This window comes from Silurus meridionalis, chromosome 9 (assembly GCF_014805685.1).
Source record: "Silurus meridionalis isolate SWU-2019-XX chromosome 9, ASM1480568v1, whole genome shotgun sequence".
In the NCBI taxonomy this organism is placed as follows: Eukaryota; Metazoa; Chordata; class Actinopteri; order Siluriformes; family Siluridae; genus Silurus; species Silurus meridionalis.
Genome location: NC_060892.1, coordinates 23,213,268 through 23,225,583, shown reverse-complemented (window position 1 = coordinate 23,225,583; position 12,316 = coordinate 23,213,268). Strand labels below are relative to the sequence as shown.

Below are 12,316 nucleotides of genomic sequence, written 5' to 3'. Positions count from 1 at the left end.
CAGGTTTTTATTTAAAATATCCTGGTACTTCAAAGCGTTCATAATGCCATGCACCCTAACAAGGTTCCCAGGGCCTTTGGAAGAGAAACAGGCCCACAGCATCACAGATCCTCCACCATACTTCACGGTGGGCATGAGGTGCTTTTCGGCATACTCATCTTTTGTTTTACGCCAGACCCACTTAGAGTGTTTGTTGCCAAAAAGCTCAATCTTAGTCTCATCTGACCAAAGCACACGATCCCAGTTGAAGTCCCAGTACCGCTTAGCAAACTCCAGGCGTTTACGTTTGTGAGTGTTAGTGAGAAAAGGCTTTTTCCTTTCATGCCTCCCAAACAGCTTGTTGGCATGTAGAGAGCGTCTGATGGTTGTTTTGGAGACTCTGTGACCCCAAGATGCCACTCTTTGATGCAATTCTGTGACGGTGAGCTTGGGAAATTTTTACTTCTCTTACCATCCTCCTCACTGTGCGTTGTGGCAAGATAAACTTGGGACCTCTTCCAGCCTTGTTTGTCACTGTTCCAGTTGTTTTAAACTTCTTAATGATTCCTCTGACTGTAGATACCGGCAAGTTAAGGCGAGTGGCTATTTTCTTGTAGCCATTGCCTGACTTATGAAGGTCGACACACATCTGCCTTACTTGAATGGTGTGTTCTCTTGTCTTTGCCATGTTGACAAATGGGTAAGAGAATTAGGCCTCTGTGTCACGTCATATTTATACCCCAGGGAAACAGGAAATCATGAATTACTAATTAAAAGTCCCTAGATACCCTGACCAACCTTAGCAACTACAGAAAAATATATTAAAAAAAAAAAAAATTAATTTTTCAGAGGAATTGTTAGGGGTGCCAATAATTGTGGGACACATGATTTCAAGTTGTTGTTTTTTTCTAAATGTATGATTTTTTTTACCACCAAAGTTATGTACTTAAATGAAAGGTTGGATTTTTCTCTTTTTTTGCATTTGGGTTCTATGTTGTTTTAAAAAAAAGGAGAATTTTTAGAAGTCCACGACAACATCTTAAACAGGGGTGCCAATAATTGTGGAGGGCACTGTACATCTGGGAAGTGAGGAGACCAGTTGCTAAAATTTTGGAAGAGGAATGTTGTCCCATATGTGTCTGATACAGAACTTTAGTTCTGGGTGTTTTTTGCTATATATTCTGATGTTTTCAAATTGTGAAAGGTCTAGACCGCAGACAGGCCAGTACAGCATTTGGACTCTTCTACTACAAAGTCATGCTATTATAATAGATGCAGTATGCATTTAGCATTGTCTTGCTCAAATATGCAAGGTCTTACCTAAAAAAGATGTTTTCAGTATGGAAGCTTGTTGCCCTAAAACCTGTATATACCAGTCAGCATTGATGGGGCTTTTCCAAATGTGCAAGCTGCCCATTCCACAGACAAAGAAATTTACATTTTTATTTGTCTGACCACAGAACTGTTTTCCACTTTGCTTAATTACATTTTAAATGAGCTTTGGCCCCAGAGAGGATTGTGGCATTTCAGGATCATGTTCATGCATTTTTTGGATGTAAGTGACTTGGCAAACTGTATTTACAGACAATGATTTCTGGAGGCGTTAATGAGTCCATGCAGTGATTTCCATTACAGAATTATGCCCGTTAGAAGTGCCACCTGATGGATTGAATATTTAAGGAATTGAGTATTGATTTTTGATTTCTTCAGAATATTTGAAAATTTTGATTATTTTTTACTGCAAACGATGAGATATTAAACTGTTTTAGAATTTTATGTTGAGAAATATTATTCTGAAATTGTTCCACAATTTGTAGGAAGAGTCTTTCACAGATAATGAAGCTCTGGTAATCTTACTCAAGACTTTTGTTGCCCGACCCAACGTGTTGCAGCCATCAAATTAAAAATGAAATTTATTTTCCTTAAAATTATACATTCACTTAGCTTAAACATTCAATATATTTTCAATATTATTGTTATTGTTACCAAATAATTTTATTTTTTATTTACTATTTTCTTTTTTTTTTTTTTACTGAGTATCATAAACCCTACAAAGTCTAGTGTTCATGCTTTATTGAACAATCTATAACTACAACAGCATAATGCTTAGTTTTTTTCCATGTCAGAAATAATCATTAATCTTATATATGGTAAATCATAAATCTAAAAAGATTATGACTGCATCTGCACACAGGCAAAAAAAATCATTTTGCAATTATTAGTAAGCATTAAAATAAGAAGAAGATTAATCATTCACAGTCATTTAAAGGTGGACTTTTATGTAGTAGATTTTTTAAAGGACATTGTTTCAACTTTTATATGACTCGCATTTTAATTGGCCTTAGTTTGTTAACCCTTTTAATTGGCCTTAGTTTGTTGACACAAGGTAGAATGACTCCATGGATTCATGCTACTGATGCTTAATTCTGATATAAGCACCAAAATGTTGTAGCTAAAATCAAAATTAATTAGTTCAGGCAATATTTTTCCAAGCTTCCACTGTACATGTTCAGTGCCTACTGTACTTTTCAATTCAATTAATTTTTAATTGTATAGCACTTTTAACAATGGACAGTGTCTTAAAAGTAACTTTACACAGATAATAAATGTACAAAATGTACAAAATGCATAGAATGCAAACAATGAATAAGAATGTTCTTTTTAACTGTAAGTTGGTCCCTAAAGAGCGAGCCGGTGGCAACTGTGACCAGGAAAAACTCCCTAAGAGGGCATAAGGAAGAAATCTTGAGAGGAACCAGACACAAGAGGGAACCCATCCTCATCTGTGTGGCACCGATTGTCTATTTATTACAGCTAAATGTTAACTGTCACTCATTTGATGAATTGTTTGTTTATTGTATGTGAAGATTTCAGTACATGAACTGTTACCCATGAAATGATAACATTAACGTAAATCTTGATTTTGTCTTTTATTCCTCTTGTGCTGAACTCACAATGTACACATTTGGTCGTTGTTGTTGTTGTAGCCTAATTTTAGTTAAGTATTTTTTGCACATTCATGTGTATAAATGTGGTCAAACTGTAAAAACAAAACAATTCACAAATACTATCCAGTATTGTTTACATCACCAATTACATTTCTGCAAACATTTAAACATCAGCTTTAGATAGTAAGCATTAAATGATATGCTTATAACTTAAAATATAATAATCCCTATTATGCTAATATCACAAATTAACGTATATGCATCAAGCATTATCACATGTTTTAGAACAGTCTCTGTGTTACAAACCCATGCTAAACTTTGTTTAACAACTAAATGCAACATATACTGCTTGAATATTTCAACAAGCAATATAAAAAACAGCAAATGTCTACACAAACATTAAACAATGGTGCTAATCACAAATAGCTATCAACATATCAGAAACTAACAATTCACTTAAACAACTGTGAATTGCTCACCATGCTGGGAATATAGTTTTAAATTATAATTTTAAACCGGAATCGTTATAAAAGTTTAGCGAGGTTTTAACTTGAGAACAACATGCATTTATCTCTGTTTTTTTATCTGACACCTATTTTCTAAACTATCACATGTGCCCCAAACAAACATGCCAGGTCTCTGATTCATCATTGATTCATTGATTCAAAAATCAAATTGCCTCCCATTTATATATTTGGAATGTGAATTCTTGTGTTGTTTGGGAGTTTGGGTTTTGCAGTAACGTACAGTCATAGACATGACAGTATAGACACGTAGACAATATTAAAACAAAGATAACATTTAAAAAAGAGAAAAGTGGATTGTAAATACATGTAATTAAGGAAAACAGAGTAGTTGTATGTGTACAGCATAATTCAGGTCTAAATCTACTTACATGTACATGTTGGTGCATTTCCCCACTTTGAGTCGATGCAGTTGATTTTCTGTTGCCCGGTTATGCTGTAATTTTCACGGCACTCATATGTCACTGATTGCTGAGAAGTTCTCGCTTCATGAGAAGTAATAACGGCGTTTTCAACATAGGGAGGAGTAGGACATTTCTGATCTATTTGCATAAAAAGAAACAAAGGAACTGATCACTATATAATGAAAGTAAAGCAGCAGGGTGTTATTCCGGTTTATGTAATTTACTCTCAAATCATAATCAAGCTGGGTTGCTTATCTATTTGTTTTTATCTAGCATTTTCTAGTGAATGCTGTAATATTCAAGTAGGTTCTGATTCAATTTTGATCGAGTTTCACACAATTCTGATCGATTTTCAACTTTAGAAATTACATTTCCATTTAAATTGGTGAGGTCATCAACAAAAAGGTCTTACATGCACAATCCTGGTTCTGCCATTTCCCATTGGCACAATGAAAACAACATGGTCCTACTTCACATTCAAATTCATGTCGTTCCCTGTCCTCAAATGCTCGATTTCCTTGATTTATTACTTTATAAACAGTGGGTATTTTACCACATTTCTTGTCAGCTGTAAAAAAAAAAAAAACACAGTACGAGTAAAACCAGTTACATTGACATTATAACGTGCCCCCTGAACATTACAACCACTTACGTATACACTGTGGTGTATCACTCCATTGACCACCCTGGCAGGTTACCTCTCCCCACCATTTCCCATCAAATGTTTTATAGTCTGAGTCACATGTGTACAAATATCCTCTGTCTGATTTACGTGTGAACCCATGTGTCAAGGAGAACGGTGCACAAACTGATGGTTTTGCTGCAATAATAATAATAATAATAAAAAGAAGAAGAAGATGAAGAAAAATAAGAGGAAGAAGACAAATAATTATAACAACAAAAATACATACACCCATAATTAAAATATATAGATAATATTTAATATCAGAAACTATTTTTTTTTTTTTTGCTTTTGCTTAAGCTGTGTAGAGACAACACATGCTAATAATTTCCTAACTTTATGTATTTAATGCAGAGTATAGTAATTTATTATTATAATGTTTAATAAGATCAATATGGTTTATGTAGTGAGCACAAACAAAGTGAGTAATAGAAACAGTGAAACACCTCTGAACACTTTCCGAGAACTGCTCATTCAAATTAGCAGACTAAAGCTAACTATTAGCTATTAGCTAGCTATTTATTAATATATTAATAAATTGATTCTTACCTTTGCACTTTCCCGTACTCTGCCATACTCCATTTCTTGTACAGGTGGCATAAAATTCATATCCATCATCACACTGGATTACTACATGTGTATCTGCCCTGTAAATATTCTGTGGGTTCTTCACTGTTCCATAATCAATATGTGGTTTTGAACAAGTAATCTCTAAAATACAGGCAAAATATTTGTTGGGATTTATTCAACCATTATATACGCAAGTTAATAAACTAATTAATACTTTAAAATGTATACATACTAATACACCCTGGTTTTGGATCCCAGCCATTCTCTGTACATCTAGAACTTGGACCACCTTTATAACCAGCTTCACAGGTATATTGTATATCCGCATTTAATTGATAAGTTTGCTTGTATCTATAGTAGTACGAAAGAACTAGATGTTCCTCTTCTGGTTTTTCACATGTCATTTCTGCAAAATGATTAGTTTTTATTACATTGTCCTAGAATTATGGTGCCAACAATATTGTACCAGTATTTTTATTGTATTGTGTTTTACATTTTTACCCTCACACACTGGTCTGGATGACCATGTTCCATCATTTTGGCATTTAACACTTCTTGACTGTTGCTTTGTTCCATAAAACCAGTGTGTTTTTAAGCATGTAATCTGCACATGTTCACCAACATGAAATACAGATACCCCTTTAGGTTCTGTACTATAAACACCAACCGTGGGTGAACCAAGCATACATACAATTTCTATTGGTGTCAAAATGAGATAAAATACAATGAGAAGGATTAAGGTTTACAGAGATCTTCAAAACTGTAAAATATAAATATTCAACTTGAGTAAATTTAACACAGGAAAACAAACACTGGGTTATCACCTTCACATTCGGGTTTTATACTCCAGCCGTATTTTGTGCATTTAGGTTTTCCAGGTCTGGGTTGATACTTTTCTTCACATTTATATTGTATTATATCATTTTCTCTGTACTTTATAGCAGGATTTGTAATTCCATGTGGTATTTCAGGGGCCACACATTCTATATCTGCAACAATGACCGAACATTTTGTGCATTATATAGTAATAGATACAAATAGATAACAAAATAAACAAGTTTTTTTTTTTTTTTTTCGTTTTGTAAAACAGCAACAACAAAAAAAAAATATTCATTTTTCAACCTTAAAAAAAAACCGTTTTTTTTTGTCAAATATTTATGCAGTAAAATAAGCAAACCACCAGGAAGTTAAACTAAATGAAAATGCATTCTTGAGACATAACATTAGCATATAAAAAACATATTTTAAATGTTATAAATGCACCGGTCCAGTTGGTTAGCCTCGAGAAACATAAATATTATATTAAATTTCTTGAAGCACTGGATTTACCTTTACACTTCGGTACTTTGCCACTCCATTGTCCATTCTCCAAGCAGTGTATGTCTTCTGGTGCATCCAACATCTTGTTAAAAGATGCACACTCAAAGTGGATGACATCTCCAAAGCTGGGTTCTTCAATGTTGCCTGATGCGATCACATCATCTGAATTGGTAATTGGACTGCATTTCACCACTGTGGAGAAGGAAAAAACTTAATAAACGATTCTTCAGAAACTGCACTCTTTTCTTTACCTTTTTTTTTTTTTTAGAATTGTTCTGTAAATGTAATTTGTTACTGATTTTTCATGTTGTGTAATGTGGAAGGTTTACAGACATCATTAGAAGAAGATAAAGAAACTTTATTTGCCATGTATATGTATTATGAATGATTTTCTTCGCATATCCCAGCAATTTTTTTTAGGAAGCTGGGGTCACAAGCACAGGGTCAGCCATAATACAGCACCCCTAAAGCATGGAGGGCTAAGAGCCATGCACAAGGGCCCAAGAGTGGCAGCTTAGCAATAATGGGGCTTGAAAATCCTACCTTCTGATCAGTAACCCAGAGCCTTAAACACTGGATCAGTGTCAGGGATCCACCAGCCTCGCCTCTTCTCAACAGCCCGCCCGCACGGAGTGAGTCTCCCTCATACTAAATATCGGCACCTGGTGCTCATCAGCCCAAGGTCTATTTAAGGCCCCTCTCCCTTCCTTTTGTTCTCTCAGATTATATGAGCAGAACAACCAAGGACTCTACCTTCCTACAGGACTTCCTGGTTTCTAGTGACTCTCCAAGTTCGAAATCTAACTCCTGCCTTCTCGATCACCATACGGATATTAACCCCGAACTTTACCCTGGTTTAGTTTTGTGCTGTTCTACTTCATTAAACTCGTAAAACGGACTTTGGATTAGAACTGCATTAGGACTGCACATTTTCCACTGCCATAGCCTTTATTTATTTTCTGTACATATATTTACATACTGTATATACATTACATGTTGTAGATATTTTTTTACATCTTTTTATGCACACGTTTGCACAATTTATACTATTCACACTTCTGCCATCTGTCTGTCTGTCTACAGTATCTATCTATCTATCTATCTATCTATCTATCTATCTATCTATCTATCTATCTATCTATCTATCTATCTATCTATCTATCTATCTATCATCTGATGGTAAGGAGTTTTAGAATTGAGACACAGCCAATGACAACAGTCATTATGAAAAAGATTCAGAAAAGCAAAGACAAAAATAAATTTCAAATAAAGAAAAAACAAGCAGAGATCACTTTATATATATATATATATATATATATATATAGATAGATAGATAGATAGATAGATAGATAGATAGATAGATAGATAGATAGATAGATAGATAGATAGATATAGATAGATAGATAGATAGATAGATAGATAGATAGATAGATAGATAGATAGATAGATAGATAGATAGATAGATAGATACATACATACATACATACATACATACATACATACATACATATATAAATCAACTAGAGCAATATTAATTTCTTTACCTTCACAAACAGGTACAGCATTATCCCACCCTTGTATACGACAGTCACGATAATCTATTCTGCTGGCCATATTATACCTTTAGTAATTAAAGAAAAAAGAATCATACTGAATATTGGAATCTTAAAAGGCAAACAAGTCAACCTCCATTTGATCTTGGTTACAAATAAACCATGAAATTTTTATTTTTTTTTTGTTATTTGAAATTGCTATTATTCGAAATGGTGTATATAGTGGGTCAATAGAGCGAAAGAGGAAAAGTAAGGACATTATTTAACATAGCAGCCTCTTACCCTGGTCTGCATGTGTATTTCACTCTCGCTCCAAATACAAACTCTGAACCTACTGTTAGTTTAAAGTCTCCATTTGGTGTGTCTCCTGGGTGACCACAAGGTTTTTCTACAAGAACCAGAGAGTTTTCGTTATTTTATGCAATGTACAATATCCTCCTACTGGTGCATCATGATAAATCTTGTATATATTTGCTGTTGCTCAAGATATGCTTACTTTTACATTCTCTCGCACTAATTGTTTCCCAATTGCCATTTTCACACTGCAGCTTATAAGATCCAATGTATCCAGTAGCACAGTTAACTTTCACTGTCGCTCCATTCTGATAAGTTTTAAGAAGATCGCTTTTCTGCACATTCTCATATTGAATCGTTCCTGTACTGCATTCTATAAAATATATATTTTGGTTAGACAAACTTAATCAGGCTTATTGTCTTAATCATAATTTTTAGCACTAATTACTGTTACATGAAAGAAATGTAAGAAATAATACATTTTTATAAAAATTTATATGCAGCCTCACCTTGACTTTTGACAAGGGTAAATGAAAAGACCCAAAAAGCAACAAAGAAGATTTTGGAAACCTCTTGCATAGTGGATCCCATCCTTAAGAGATTTGTAACCTAGGGATTACTGTGATACTCCTTTTTGACAGTGGATCAGTAAAGGTCCTTTGTTAATCATTTATCAGAGCTGACGCAGCTCTTTGTACACATTGAGAGTGGTGTTTAAAAAAGAATTGCATTTGTAGATTGTTATACTGTAATTGTATAATATTGCAGTTTTGAGAAGAGTGTTTTCAATGTTTCAGGTCTGTGTGTGCAAGGCAGGCATATAGTACTATATGTTCTAAATGACCCGCCTTTTCTTTTTAAGTAACAAGAAAGCCAATATATACAGATATTGTCTTCAACAAGGGATGGTTTGTCATCTTGCAGACAAAATAGATCAGTGTACATTCTTAATTATGATAGAGAACTGTTATAGATAAAGCAAAGGATTATATTACAGCTTTTATAAATGAATAGTATATGTAATGTACTATTTTATACTTTCTGGAGAGTTCTATACCATGTATTTGTTTGTTTCTAAAAAATAAAAACATATTTTAAATGTTATAAATGCACCGGTCCAGTTGGTTAGCCTCGAGAAACATAAATATTATATTAAATTTCTTGAAGCACTGGATTTACCTTTACACTTCGGTACTTTGCCACTCCATTGTCCATTCTCCAAGCAGTGTATGTCTTCTGGTGCATCCAACATCTTGTTAAAAGATGCACACTCAAAGTGGATGACATCTCCAAAGCTGGGTTCTTCAATGTTGCCTGATGCGATCACATCATCTGAATTGCTAATTGGACTGCATTTCACCACTGTGGAGAAGGAAAAAACTTAATAAACGATTCTTCAGAAACTGCACTCTTTTCTTTACCTTTTTTTTTTTTTAGAATTGTTCTGTAAATGTAATTTGTTACTGATTTTTCATGTTGTGTAATGTGGAAGGTTTACAGACATCATTAGAAGAAGATAAAGAAACTTTATTTGCCATGTATATGTATTATGAATGATTTTCTTCGCATATCCCAGCAATTTTTTTTAGGAAGCTGGGGTCACAAGCACAGGGTCAGCCATAATACAGCACCCCTAAAGCATGGAGGGCTAAGAGCCATGCACAAGGGCCCAAGAGTGGCAGCTTAGCAATAATGGGGCTTGAAAATCCTACCTTCTGATCAGTAACCCAGAGCCTTAAACACTGGATCAGTGTCAGGGATCCACCAGCCTCGCCTCTTCTCAACAGCCCGCCCGCACGGAGTGAGTCTCCCTCATACTAAATATCGGCACCTGGTGCTCATCAGCCCAAGGTCTATTTAAGGCCCCTCTCCCTTCCTTTTGTTCTCTCAGATTATATGAGCAGAACAACCAATGACTCTACCTTCCTACAGGACTTCCTGGTTTCTAGTGACTCTCCAAGTTCAAATCTAACTCCTGCCTTCTCGATCACCATACGGATATTAACCCCGAACTTTACCCTGGTTTAGTTTTGTGCTGTTCTACTTCATTAAACTCGTAAGACGGACTTTGGATTAGAACTGCATTAGGACTGCACATTTTCCACTGCCATAGCCTTTATTTATTTTCTGTACATATATTTACATACTGTATATACATTACATGTTGTAGATATTTTTTTACATCTTTTTATGCACTTGTCAGTTTGCACAATTTATACTATTCACACTTCTGCCATCTGTCTGTCTGTCTACAGTATCTATCTATCTATCTATCTATCTATCTATCTATCTATCTATCTATCTATCTATCTATCTATCTATCTTTCTATCTGATGGTAAGGAGTTTTAGAATTGAGACACAGCCAATGACAACAGTCATTATGAAAAAGATTCAGAAAAGCAAAGACAAAATAAATTTCAAATAAAGAAAAAACAAGCAGAGATCACTTTATATATATATATATATATATATATATATATATAGATAGATAGATAGATAGATAGATAGATAGATAGATAGATAGATAGATAGATAGATATATAGATATAGATATAGATAGATAGATAGATAGATAGATAGATAGATAGATAGATAGATAGATAGATAGATACATACATACATACATACATACATACATACATACATACATATATAAATCAACTAGAGCAATATTAATTTCTTTACCTTCACAAACAGGTACAGCATTATCCCACCCTTGTATCGACAGTCACGATAATCTATTCTGCTGGCCATATTATACCTTTAGTAATTAAAGAAAAAGAATCATACTGAATATTGGAATCTTAAAAGGCAAACAAGTCAACCTCCATTTGAGCTTGGTTACAAATAAATCATGAAATGTTAATTTTTTTATTTGTTATTTGAAATTGCTATTATTCAAAATGGTGTATATAGTGGGTCAATAGAGCGAAAGAGGAAAAGTAAGGACATTATTTAACATAGCAGCCTCTTACCCTGGTCTGCATGTGTATTTCACTCTCGCTCCAAATACAAACTCTGAACCTACTGTTAGTTTAAAGTCTCCATTTGGTGTGTCTCCTGGGTGACCACAAGGTTTTTCTACAAGAACCAGAGAGTTTTCGTTATTTTATGCAATGTACAATATCCTCCTACTGGTGCATCATGATAAAATTCGTATATATTTGCTGTTGCTCAAGATATGCTTACTTTTACATTCTCTTTCAATAATTGTTCTCCAATTGCCATTTTCACACTGCAGCTTATAAGATCCAATGTATCCAGAAGCACAGTTTACTTTCACTGTCGCTTCATTCGGATAGGTTTTAAGAAGATCACTCTTCTGCACATTCTCATATTGAATGGTTCCTGTACTGCATTCTATAAAGTATATATATTTGGTTAGACAAACTTAATGAGGCTTATTATCTTAATCATAATTTTTAACACTAATTACTGTTACATAAAAGAAATGTAAGAAATAATACATTTTTTATAAAAATGTATATGCAGCCTCACCTTGACTTTTGACATGGGTAAATGAAAAGACCCAAAAAGCAACAAAGAAGATTTTGGAAACCTCTTGCATAGTGGATCCCATCCCTAAGAGATTTGTAACATAGGGATTACTGTGATACTCCTTTTTGACAGTGGATCAGTAAAGGTCCTTTGTTAATCATTTATCAGAGCTGACGCAGCTCTTTGTACACATTGAGAGTAGTGTTTAAAAAAGAATTGCAGTTGTAGATTGTTATACTTTAATTGTATAATATTGCAGTTTTGAGAAGAGTGTTTTCAATGTTTCAGGTCTGTGTGTGAAAGGCAGGCATATAGTACTAAATGTTCTAAATGACCCGCCTTTTCTTTTTAAGTAAAAAGAAAGCCAATATATACAGATATTGTCTTCAACAAGGGATGGTTTGTCATCTTGCAGACAAAATAGATCAGTGTACATTCTTAATTATGATAGAGAACTGTTATAGATAAAGCAAAGGATTATATTACAGCTTTTATAAATTAATGGTATATGTAATGTACTATTTTGTACTTTCTGGAGAGTTC

General features: G+C 34.0%; 1 protein-coding gene across 6 annotated transcripts in view; it reads right to left on the bottom strand.

The window, feature by feature from the left end:
- LOC124391113 (complement factor H-like) overlaps positions 1-8,899 on the bottom strand; it is a 56,155-nt gene extending 47,256 nt beyond the window's left edge. For 5 of the 6 annotated variants that reach the window (XM_046857467.1, XM_046857470.1, XM_046857466.1 and 2 more), the window contains exons 1-12: positions 8,784-8,899; positions 8,477-8,647; positions 8,263-8,368; positions 7,972-8,048; positions 6,437-6,619; positions 5,932-6,096; positions 5,609-5,803; positions 5,340-5,513; positions 5,087-5,248; positions 4,508-4,675; positions 4,268-4,423; positions 3,823-3,993 (exon numbers count right to left, since the gene is read on the bottom strand). In XM_046857467.1, the coding sequence (XP_046713423.1) occupies positions 3,823-3,993; positions 4,268-4,423; positions 4,508-4,675; positions 5,087-5,248; positions 5,340-5,513; positions 5,609-5,803; positions 5,932-6,096; positions 6,437-6,619; positions 7,972-8,048; positions 8,263-8,368; positions 8,477-8,647; positions 8,784-8,865 (1,810 nt within the window). In that variant the 5' untranslated portion in view covers positions 8,866-8,899. The remainder of the gene's footprint in view (positions 1-3,822; positions 3,994-4,267; positions 4,424-4,507; positions 4,676-5,086; positions 5,249-5,339; positions 5,514-5,608; positions 5,804-5,931; positions 6,097-6,436; positions 6,620-7,971; positions 8,049-8,262; positions 8,369-8,476; positions 8,648-8,783) is intronic. The other variant, XM_046857469.1, reaches the window with a different exon arrangement.
- Positions 8,900-12,316: the final 3,417 nt, after the last annotated feature.